This window comes from Opisthorchis viverrini, assembly GCF_000715545.1.
Source record: "Opisthorchis viverrini unplaced genomic scaffold opera_v5_407, whole genome shotgun sequence".
In the NCBI taxonomy this organism is placed as follows: domain Eukaryota; kingdom Metazoa; phylum Platyhelminthes; class Trematoda; order Opisthorchiida; family Opisthorchiidae; genus Opisthorchis; species Opisthorchis viverrini.
This window is the reverse complement of record NW_008752064.1, coordinates 164,876-177,634: the sequence shown is the minus strand read 5'-3', so window position 1 is coordinate 177,634 and position 12,759 is coordinate 164,876. Positions and strand designations below refer to the sequence as shown.

The 12,759-nt window shown below is 40.5% G+C and overlaps 1 protein-coding gene across 1 annotated transcript; it reads right to left on the bottom strand.

Moving 5' to 3' along the window:
- Positions 1 to 3,432: 3,432 nt before the first annotated feature.
- T265_10783 (hypothetical protein) lies at positions 3,433 to 12,593 on the bottom strand (the record flags this gene model as incomplete). Its single annotated transcript, XM_009177252.1, has 3 exons — positions 3,433 to 3,732; positions 5,864 to 5,935; positions 12,567 to 12,593. The coding sequence occupies 3 exons, from the start codon at positions 12,591 to 12,593 to the stop codon at positions 3,433 to 3,435; spliced, it is 399 nt and encodes a 132-aa protein (XP_009175516.1).
- Positions 12,594 to 12,759: the final 166 nt, after the last annotated feature.

Below are 12,759 nucleotides of genomic sequence, written 5' to 3'. Positions count from 1 at the left end.
GTCGAAATGTGTATATCTTGCATGCTCCTTTCTTTCTCCAAAGTCACTTGCTTGGAGACTGCTTTAGTGGTAGGTTTCTACGTCCACTCGGAGTCATTCCTTAGATGAGCATGTGACCAAAGAACAAACCTTTGGCATCTCTTGCTCTTCTATGATCAAAAAGACCTGCCGGAGTTGGCGGTTTAAGGTTGTCGGTAGCGTGTGTTTGGCTTTCCTTTTTGGGACGTCCATAAGTATGATCCATTTGGTCATGTACTTTGCCTTCGTGATAATTCGGGTTGTCGGTTGATTTTGATCAGCAATTGGCAATACGATAAGTCTTGCTGGATGCTAATGAATGGAATGAGCAACTTACGACAGCCAGTATACAGCGACTATTCATACAGGCACCAATCACACCGAGGAGGCACAGTATGAGGATGACCATTCCCGCGCTGAATAATCCCAATCCCAGGGGCTCTGAAATTAAAAGAGCGTGTAAGTTTGGACTTGCGTTTGTGGAAACTAATATTTCTAGCTCACTGTAAAAACAACGTGGACTACCGACGTAAATGTCATATAACCGTATGTTGTAACAATTCATATTCAATTCAGTTCATGCGGTCAAATTTGACCGCGTGTATCGGTAATGTTTGGACGCCACGTTTTCAAGCGCGAAAATAATGCGAAAACTTGGTAATACAGAAAGTCACGTAAAACGGGTATAATAACCCGGCAGAGGACACCCTAAGAATTTCTCAAACAATCAAGCTGAGCTTGGATTATGGGACAGCGTTGCCCATCAAGCCTCTCTGACGTGACAAGCTTGAATGTATTCAAGAACCTCTTTCCGGGACAGCATTAGTGGACAGACAATTTATTGCTCAAAATGGGAGAAAACGTCATAGAGCGCGTTTTTAATGATGGAATTTTTTTCAGTGTGTGTATTTCGAAAGGACGGCGAACGGCATCGATCCTAGCTTGGTCAACATTCGTGCACAAATTTTGATGCTCCACTCTGCGCTTGGAAATTTTAGTTGAGTTCGGTGTGAAATGGTATGCTCCTAATATGGTAGCACTAGTTATTGGCGACGTCGGCAAGTGTACTAATAGTGCATCGTCAATTATTAACGAAACGTTAGGAAACCAACTGCCAGCGTCGATAAAGAGAGCATCAACCACCCGCACAAACGAAATGTGTCTGAGCTACTTATGTTTCCATATATCGCCCAGACCCATCCTAATCTGATCGCCGCAGTCCCATGAATCACTTAACATGGCCAGGTTAAGTGTGCGATTGCGCTTCCCCCAGGAAAGCACGCTTACTCTCGTGCGAAGTTTATGGTGGGTGGCCTGCCCTTGAGAATAATGTGAGCTCTTGGGCTTTGTCAAAGAGTATGAGCACCTAGTTTTTTCCCCTAATTTGTGATTTGGTGGTATGACTGTGGCCACGTGTACTTTTCGCTCCCCGCATCATGGACTGCAGACAGTATTCAAGTTTCAAATATAGAATGGCAACAGGACCTTTGTGTCACTTTTTATGTAGTCAACTTCAGTTCCCAGTAATTCGATGCCTTTTTTGTAAACATACTGTTATGCTGTCCTGCTGGCGTCATAATGCCTATTGGCACCAAACGGATTATGTTTTCTACATCGCGGGAGAAAGTGGGAACCGGTGTAAAAGAACGACTTACGCAGTCCATACAGGATACCCATGACGATTTCTTCTTGTTCAGCAGTTAGGTGTGGATCAATGATGGTCGATATTACGGTTGTATTCCAAGCAAGGATACCACCCCCGATTGCCAGACCGATACCGGTAATCTAAGTCGTGTCGGTGGGGATTTAATGAGACACAGAAAAAAGATTCTCAACAGTGTGGTTTCAAAAAATATGAACATAACTCCAATCAAAACACAATCAGTTATTGAATTTCGAAAGCCGTTAATATTTCATCAAATGACTGATATTTGTAAGAACTTAAATGTTCTGGAGGATGTAGCCGAGTAACAGTGGGAGAATTTCAAAGGTTCTCTTTTTGAATTCATTCTGAAAGTGGTGTGAAACCATGCTGCAAAGCATAACAGGGTCGGACAACTAATTTTTCCTGTAGACAACTAATGGCGACGCACATCACTTAAAGTTCTGGAGAGATTCGAACCACTAAAATTTCAGATAGGATTTTGACTACTGTCATTGAGACAAGGCTAGGTAACCAACGGTAAATGACCAACAATTCAACAGGATAGAGCGCTTCTCTTCCTCGAGTTACACAAGTCATCTCAGTCGATCCGGTTTCATTGTGCTCTTTCGAAAAACAACTCCTTACCTATGGTGTTTGGGAAATATATGGAATCCTTCCTTTTCTATGGCAGTCTTTTCATGACGATAGCGTTTAAAATTTGTATAGAATTCCAACTTGTTTGTCTTGTCGTAGAACGCTGAGCCGTTGTAGTATTCCTCGGCTAGATGTCTGTTACAACAAAATCTAACGAATACTACGCAAAAAACACCTTCACGGTGATTTTTTGAAGATTTAATTGTGGTTAGACTTCGGCTGTGGAATGATATACAGATGTGGATTAAGTTCGTATCGTTTATATACGTCAAATTTCGAATAACACTCATTCAGGCCGGTGTGTACAAAACAACAGTGCATTGTACATTGAGTCAAGATTTCCCCATAATTTTCTAGTTAACCGACGGCCAGATGTCTGCCAACAGAATTCCAGTATCACATCATATCACGATTTGCCTTATGTATTCACTGCTTTCAATGGCATTGATATTATGGAGCTTTTCAGAACAGGCCACCAGATGCACAGTTTCTACCTATTGTATGTCAGTACACAATAAGTTGTTAAAACAGCCATGCGTCATGGCGTTAGAATAGCACATAGGAGTGGGCAAGCAATGGCTGTTTTTTGTGCGTCTGACAAGTTATTTTTGTTGCCAGAGTTATTGCCTCCAAACAAATAGCTTATCCACTTACGAGTGACTGCTCTGCTTGTAATGTACTTCCAGTACTGCGGTTTCTACTCAAAGCTGTCCATTCTGCCAAGTGAGAAATCGGCAAATCAAGTTTACAAAAAATACTGCATAAGCCTTGTGGATACTATTCTGCATTTTTTATTTAGGACCGTCTGAAGCCCACAGTTTATCTAGGATACAAGTATTTACAGACTGTGATGTGATCAGCTTTGGTTTGCTTGCTTACTAGAGGGTATTTCTCAGCACGATTATAACGGTTGTGCCCTTAAATTATTCAAACAACTGTTTAGTCATCCTTTGCAGTCAACAGATGTTTTCAGTCGCAGTGACATGACATCCTACCTTCCGATCGGCTAGTCACAAAAACAGGTGTATTTGTTTCTGGCTGAACACCTATCAGGGCACTAAATTCAATCTTAAATGGTGCGTCCTCTATCTTTGTGTATGCTAATGCTTCGTCATTTAAGGGCGAACTGTTAACATGTTTGTCACTATAGAGGAGAATGTCGGTAGCTCAGGTAGCGTAGATGGTCGTTGGCTTGTTCGCTGATCTGAATAATTTGGTTGCATTTGTTTCATCGCCAATCGAGGTGACATCATCAGTGCGTAGTTGTGCGTAGCGTAGCGTGATGAAACATTTGCAACCAAACTGCCCAGCTCAGCGAACAAGCCAACGACCATTGGCATCACTTGACAAGTCTTATTTTCCAATAGAAAAGGTTCTCTTTCCCACGCCCCAAACAGATGAACGTTATTATGGCTCTGCATTCAAATGTAAGTCATAACGCACTTCGTAAGCCCAAATGTAATTTAGCTCAGATGTTATTAACAACACGTAATGTAAATACAAACCACGCTGGAGTAAGCTGGCTTAATTATCCAAGTGAAATCTTTGAAGCTGTCCGGGTTAAGTGGATCCGTTAGTATGCTTATTTATCAGGTTACAACGGGTCATGCCGAAACAGAACGCTATACGCTATGAAAGAATCTAATGAATTAAAAGCGTTGGCTTAAAGTTTTGACCCATTCAGAAACAGCCACCTGAGACTAAACAGCTCCAATACACTGCCTATAATCGGTGCAGAAACTGAATTGTTGTCGTGTACCCGGCATCAACAAAAGTCGTCTCGCCATTAAAAATGTCTTTTGGCGTCTCATTTTTCTTTTAGAAGTAGAAACCCCTAATTGGTAGTATGGTTTTACGGGGTGAAGATGATGGTTACGCTAACTGATTTGTGAATTCAGAAGTGACCTCACTTGTCTTCATCTACTATAGGTGACAAAGGCAACGAACAGCGTGAGGGCGATAGGCTTGGACTTAGTAGTGGATCTACATATCTAGTCCTGTCGGCAGAAAAACAAAAAAATATGACGCTTTCCATATAATGCCTTGCTGACTTTTCTCGGAACCCCGGACAGAAGTACAAACTGCACTCGTCGTGCTTCCCAGGAAGATGAACTCCATTCATATGTTTGATATCTATTGACTAGTTTCGGCGAGAAAATTTCTGCTGATTTTTATTCTGTTTTCCAGGAAACGATTTAGAATTTCTAAACTGCAGGCTGGTAGGATTAAGTCTTGCTATCAACTCGCTTTAAAAGCCCACGGATGAGGGAGCTTGCTTGGTTCAATCAGGGATTTGGCAAGTCTCCGGTATGGTATAATCGATTATTACCGCCATCTCCAAAATGCGCACAGTAATTGTGAACAAACGCCTGCATTTTCTTTAATTATAGTAGACGAAGCGGTCAGCTCATGAATGCAAAAATGAATACTCTAGTTTTCTTTGAGTGAAAACGTCTAAATTGTGTGAAGTTGGGAAAATTTTTGGGTAATGAGCGATACAATTCCGAGGTGATCTGTGATGAGCAGCAAGTTCTGGAGTGTTGCGAAGTCATAAAAGTTGATAGTCAGTATTTTGTACAATTATATCTTTGTCCTGTCCATCACATTCACCACATACGCGTGGGATGTCAAGATGTTCTGTAAGAGCCAAATAACTTATCGAATAGGTCAAGGTTCTTCTCCTCCAACCACCTAATAAACACTGTAGTACAAGTGGACAAGAAGCGCAAGAGTGAATGAAAAGATAACTATGGGAAACATGCAAATATTTTTCAGGCCTTTTGCCTTTTCGGATAACTTGTTTAAAAGTGCACCTAGAAAGAAAAGCAGTTTTTTTTTCAAGAATTTTATGTACAACATTTAGAAAGAGGTTAGGGAAACATATGAGACCAAACGCGGATGTGTAGCTTCCTTACACGAAGAAAGGATACCGTCTGGACGGTATTGTATTTTGAAAGGCAGTTGGTAGTTAGGGGATGTTTTTGATAAGCCAAAGCCAAACAGAAACTCAATTTTTCTCTCTTCAATAGAGCGGCTTTGTTTTGCTTATTTTTCTTATATTATAGTTAGACTTATTTGAAAGACTACCCAATAATTCACCGTCTTTAAAGTTGCCGTTCGTAGTTTAATTATGACCAGTGTTTTTAAATATTAGCGACATTTAATCACAGCAAAACGCTCAAAGTCTGCTTTTTGGGTATTTCACTGAGGTGTTCAACTGAAAATGAATTTGGTTTTACTGATCAGTGTGAGTATAAACATCGGTACCATTTAGGTCAGAAGGTTAAACTGTCTCGAAAATCTTATGTGGGATTCACTTATGTGGGATTCTCTTCTAAATAAGCAGAGGGGGCCGGCGTCCCTGTGAGTGGAACATATTACTGTGACCTCCTCAACTTGGCTGGATTCATAGAATTGGTTGCTCCGCAAGTTAGCCAAACTTTAAAGTGAGAATAAAGTAGGTCGTCTCTAAGCATGTTTTCACGAGAAATTCTGAATTTTACTTAGAAAATGTGACTTATGACATTTGGCAATAAACCCACTTACCATGAAAATTATATTGAACACGATGATAATGCATCGTGCAGCGCAGGCAAATATCATTTCGAGTGCACTATTCTGTAAAGAAACCATTGAACAGTGAAAGAATTTGGAACGGCAGTTGTTTAAAAGAACATCGTGGAATGCATTCCTTGAGATATGGAGTGTGAATATTTTTCACACAAAATTTAGAGGCAACACAAAATTTCTTGATGTACCGGTTCAACAGGGTAAAAACCGTTCTTTCATCCATAAAAATATATAAGTTAGCAGCTCCTGAGTTCCTGGAGAAGCTGCTTCAACGAGCAGAAATAAACCTGTGAGTTAAGTTTTACCCCAGAATCACTGACCTGCAAGATCCGCCAATTTCGTGTAATCGTTTTATCCGGTTTCGTTCCTGAATTTTGAAAACCATTTCTCGAGAAAATTGGGGTTCGCTTAAGTCTATTACTCCGCATAGTTTTAACGATTATAAGTCTTGTCCTTTCTCAACGAAGCTTTCAAGAAAAAACCTCAAGATCAAACCGCTAAAGTCCTGCTGAAATGCTTGAATTTCTAGGCACGTGTCCAAAAGGGTATTTAAGCCATAAAGGCCGTGAAGTCCTACTCTCTTATGGCTTTTAAATCGTCATCGAAGCATCTTGAGACTTCCTTAGAGACATCTTACACCTTCTGTTACCTGTCCACAGGAATTTTATAGATACCTTCTCCTAAAAATGCACATATTTCAACATGAAAAGTGTTGCCCTAAAATATTTGCTCTGCCCCTGATGAGACCGTTCTCTTTGGCCTAAATTGAGTGGGAAAAACACTGAATTTGAGTATAACCCCCCATACTCAAAAGAATTACACAGCTCCTAATAAAGCAAAAGGTTGAGTTGAACTTCTTCTTGCCCCAACCAGTATTTTGAGGCTTTTTTACATAGTTACACTTCAAGATCTCACCTCCTAGGAACCAGCTTGTCAGGAAGTCAAACAATAAAACGCTGATTCTCGCAATGGTTCCGTTGATCTCAGGATTTTCTTTGCTTTTTATAATTTATCCCTCTTTCATTATTTTCAAGAGGCTACTTAGCGCTCATTTTAAACAATTACAACAAAAGTAGACCTACACCAAATCTTAGTCTGCGTACCCTCTTTTGTCCGCTTTTCATATATTGTTGTCATTTTCTATGCCATCTTTTGCCGCTGAAAAAATATTGAAACATCAACAAATCCAACGAATTTTGAATCTGATCCAACTATTTTGGAATGTAACTACTGTGGTCCCACTTGCGCACGTTATCCGAGTAAAAGTTCTCTATTGTTTACATATCCTTATTCTGTTTACACCCAGAAAACGGTTTGCAGCCCAATCTGTCCTTGCTTAGTTTTTCCGAAAACCTTGTAATATGGACGTTGAAAACAGGTGCGTTTTTGTGGCGAGTAGGACGAACTTGGAGGTCACTGAAAGTCAGCCACCGGACATTCTGGTGCTATCCGGCGACTGAGCACAATAGAGTGTCATCTCATGGTTGCATCGCACCGTTAAAACTATCCGCTGCCTGTCAAATGAAAAACGCAACGTGAACTGTTTAACCCCACCTGACGCTGTTCAGTCAGATCTTGGGGTTAACAATCTTACCGGTCCAACTTCATAAAGGCTGAAAGAATCATACAGAGTTTTGATTAAAATTTGTTGAAATAAAAAACAATAATGCTCAAATAAGCAAGCTTACTTAATAACTGATTTAAAGCCAAACACGTCAGAAATTACATCATAAGTGCACCAGAAAATGTTGACGCGTCAGCTGGGATGCAATGTGACTCAGCTGATACAGCTGTTGCTGGCTAACTAGGGAATATTATTCCATCTAACTGTGTCTTGCTTGTATCGTGTGTACATGGTTTCTTCGATTCTTCAACCCCCATCCGTCATATTAAACGAAACTCCGATCGTTCATTTATCCAGAGAGCATCATCCACTGGCATACTTTGCAAGCTAAACTGAGGACCGATCAGTCGTGCTGACAACCATCCAAAGGTGACAAATCACTGAAAGATGAATAATTTTGCCCTGCATACCTCAAACAGCACAAGCCACAAATTTTACATCTTGAGGAGGAATTTATTCCGCTGTGTGACAAGCAGTAATTAGCCCAAATTCAAACGATCTTATGTACAGTAAATTCAAGTGTTTTTGGAGTACACAGGTTGATTTGCTGTCCTGAGCAGGTCAGAAGAAAAGAAAGGATTGGGAAACCGCTAGGTTCATTTCACTATTTATCGGTTGCTACAACAGGAACCGGCTGCTAGTTTAGCATCCTACCCAACTATTCTTATTGGAGATGTGTACTCTTTAGGCTGACTGTCAGCGATTATCCTGATTTCTGTGAAATTCACTGCGTATATTTGTATTATGGTACATGAATTAGGAATTTATTCAAGTTTTCTGCATTACGTGAGGAAACGAACTCAGTTAGCAGCCTTTTAAGCGGCTATTACTCTTTCTTTGATCCGCCGCTGTCTCCTGCTCTAAGCCGCGTAAGCTGTCAAGCTGGCCCACGAAAATGACTCCCCTATAGCCATCTTGCTGCCGGCCAGCTGCTGGTTTTTCACATTTTGACCAACGCTCACGAAGCTGTCAAAAGTGCATTGTTCCTCAGGAGAAGAAAAACAGAAGGCTAAACGTGGAGACACAAAACAGCGGACGGATAGTTAACATAGTTAGTTAACATAGTTAAGCCACAATACTGCATCAGGTACTAAAAGTCACACCTCAATCGACACAGGTTTTAACTTTGCTGTCTGTATCGACGTGATGGTTTTTGGCTTTAGTTGTTTCCGTTACATGCTTTTTGGTTGCCGCCAAACATTGGGTTTACTGGAATACATGTGCTTTTGCTTATTTTCTAAAAGCTATTTATTTTGAAGGGCACCATAATCCCTTGAAACCTTTTATCGATATATGAAACAGCACGGTAACATTCTATGAAGTAGCATTCAAATGGATCAGGAGGCAGACTGACTCACATTTTTTGTCATTTCCTTTGTCTATGAGGAGCAACAGGAGAATTCCGCGAAATATTTCACACCTATTCAAAATAGTCTGGGACCAAAATCCCTCGAGTTTGTTTACGCCACTGTCCTTCTAATCAGATTCAACAAGAACCTTATATAGAGAGGCAGATGATAAGATAAACATCTTGACCACGCCCACGCAGTCAGCCCAGAACAAAAGGGGAACGTTGGAAATGGTATCGTGTAAACCAATCCCATTCAGGCCGGTTTTTAGCCCCACAAAGCCTTTTTCATTCGTCAAGACCTTAGAGCTTCAAAGTGAAGTCCATGTGTAACGGATGAAATACCGGCTAGGTGTTCTGTCCGCAGGGGATCATTAATTATGCCAAACATTTTCAAGATTTCTTAAAGCGAAAAAAATTCATTCACACTGAAAAATCTTACATCCTGATTAAAAATGCCAAATTCCTGCAGGCTGAGAATGCTACGTGATAGCCAGAACTAGGTATTTGTAAGAGCTAGTTGCCTGTTCTGCATGCAACAATCTAACACTCCAAATACGTCGATGGTTCGAGCCGATTCGAGAATTTTATTAGAAATTCCGTACTGTGAACCGAACGTCTTGAATGAACGGCTACTAGTTGTGAGGCCGTGTGTTCGAGACTCAATGGAATTTCGCGATATGCCCATCGCTTACGATTATCATAAGGTCAAAAGTGCTGTATAGTGCTTCTCCGCTTTTCATTATAGATTGGCTTCACTTACAACGCAAACTCTCCATTATTCTAAATATGTTTCGGAGCAGTGGATCTCTTCTAACCAGAGAAGAGATTTAGGAAATACCCACGATTTGATGCACTACAGTAATTCTGACGGATATACTGCCACGATGTGTGGTTTGGGTTCCTTTTTGAATGGATGTCTTCAAATCTGATTTGTTTCTATAGATTCAGTAAGGCATTGTTTTTCATGAAAACGATTAACTCAGCATTCAATTTTCGCATTTAAAAAAGGATTGTCTAACAGGTGTATCACTTGCCTTCACTGAAATATAGGCTGTTATACAGAAGTGGAACATAAGTAAAGAGGTTTTTGAAGAATCTTCGACAGCTCACGACCGGTTTCACCCTTCTCGGAGCTCATCAGGTAAAATAAAGTCTCCGAATTTCCGTCAATCTTACGTTCTGCATAAGTGCAAATTGCATGAAATTACACCAATATACTCTACTGCACAAAACTCATGAAGGTGAGTAAACGACTGCCACTATAGGTACATCGTCTTTCCCGTTTCAGAACGCCAAGACGTATCCTTACATTTTGCCCTGCCTAATCCTCATGCTTTATTGTCAAACGATCGCTGGGTGAATTGACCAATGAAATACCAGTAATCAGAGAGCTTGGTTTCCCAATTCTGGGTGTGGCGTTAAACTGATTTACGGTGGCATAAATTTTGATCGATTGCACTGCAGTGTTTACCGTAATTGTCAAGATATTTCTTGATCTAGCGGAAATCTGTTTTCAGCATCTTATGCAGATTCCCAAATAGTGCTGCCCCGGTGTGGAAATTCAGTAAAACTTGGTCAACAAAACGGTTTTTACGCCGAATTGTGCAAACTAAAGCAAGATGACTGAAGACAGACTATGAAAGCTTTTGGATTTTAGTCCCTTGTAAAATAATATCTCAGTCGGTAGTTGAATGGATCTTGATCAAACTGAGGGGTAATTTCTAATCTACACAAACACCAAAAGAACCTGCTTGCTAAAAGAGGTCCAATCCTGAGGGTGGCCCTTCTTGAAAACAATCTCCAGAAAGCCAGGAACGCATCTACAATACCTCTCTTTGCACTGATCTCTAGTAATTCCAAGTGTCCCCACAGACAAATGTCCATTAGTCATATGCAGTTCGGAATGAATCACACTATGTCCTAGTTAGACAAAGGTTAGTCCCAAATTAGACAAGTCTGAAATGTGAAAGTTGGACATCATTTCCTACTTGTTGGGCTGCTTCTGCTCGGGTACGCAGAGAAACTTCTCACAACACAATCGTGATTAAACCAACTATTAGGTAACGTAATTTGCAGGTAACAGTTCTTGACCCTCTGTTACAATGGACAATTGCTATAATATGTGAAAACTGTATCACGTGCATGACAAAGGGGTCAAATGTTACAAAGCATACAGGGAATAACTATCAGTACACGTTGGGATTCATTTCATCTGACTGGAACTGTTGGTGGCATGAATTTGAATGAGATGTTTCTCCCTTTTATCTCAGATTCTCCTGTTACCCTTTCACATTCGTTGCTTGCATTCACTTTTCATGTTTGTGACCGTGATCTTCAAAAATAAATGACAGTATATTAGTAGATGAGTCGGTACAATCTCCCAACGAAAAAGACTACTAAGGATAATCGTCAGATATCCGCAATAAAGTAGAGCGACGCCATACTAATGAATTCGTCAGGCATCGACACAGTATCTTACTTGTCACGGATATGTTGTACTTCCGCCCAACCTACCACCATGTGATTTAAACACTTGGTTCAGCATGCTTTCATTCAATATGCACTGGAAAACCTGTAAAAGTCCATTATAAAGTCGTTATTGTCACGAGTACGAGTGTGAAGGAAAAGTGGAAATTGGAGCATAGATTCGTGTTATCACATAGTATTGCTGCGCATGTTTAGCGCAACCTACTTCTGTTGGAGTGAGAGTCCGCTGACTCATCCCAGACATTTCATTTAACTTTCGGATGACACACTTCGAAGCTGAATCGAGTATAAGCTGATTGACACTGCAGGCTTGCCTCTACCTTGTAAAATCATTAGATTAAACTTAATTAGGATGACTGGAGACAAAGGGGTAAATTGTAAATTATATTGTGAAAACTTGTTTTCGTCAACTGGAACATTCCGAATCGCTCTTTCATGCTGATGAAAACGAGTATCAGTAAACGTTAGTTGAAATGCTGGTTAGTTCTGTTCTTGCCAGTACATGAGTTACTCACGAAAATTACCAGTAGTTCGAAGTTTGGTGAAAACGTTGTCGAAGCCTTACGAATCCGAACCACAGTTCGGTATGCTAATCGGATCCTCCACAAGGAACATTGACAATCTGAATGGGACCATTGACTGTTCGATAGCAGTCAGTGTGTCCGTGACCTAAGGAATGAATGAATTTGATTTACAAGGTTACCTTGTGCATATTCTGTTACAGTTTTCACTGTCGTTATCGTTTCAATTGACTGGATTCAACTTCAGAATTGTGTACCAGTGTTAATGCCAGTGACCTTCAACCCACGGATATCTGCATATCTGTCGCTAAACGACATTATTAGAAGTGTTTCTTTCATTTTCATTAGATTCGGATGTTCACAACTAACACTTTCGTACCGAATGTCCAAGCTTAAACGCCACACGGTTATCTACAAGATAAAGTCAATAGAACCATTCTGCTGAAGAAACAGTCGTAACCGAAGGTCAACCCCGACTAGCAGCACCTACGTTAACATACAGTGACACATCGCTACACTGTCCTCCACTCTGAAAAAACTCACTGATATTTCTGCTCATTTTAGTGATGAAGCGTTGGCAATCACTATTACCCAGCTCAACTACCAGGACGTACTAGTCACCCGGACGAACAAGATATCTCTCTGTTTTTGGTTTGCAGCAGTTGATACAGTCAAATCTTTTCTAGGTTCACTTACATAAGTTCCTACTTTCCCTCCGGTCATTATTCTAGCTCATATTTGTCAAGAACGATTATAAGCATCAGCTACTTTTAACCACCTTCAAAAACAAAGTAAATTCGGGAAATTATTTGCAAATGAGTGTATATTCGCTGATTTCGTGCAATTTGATTTCAAGTAGAACATAAGGCTGACGGAAACCCGGGGACTG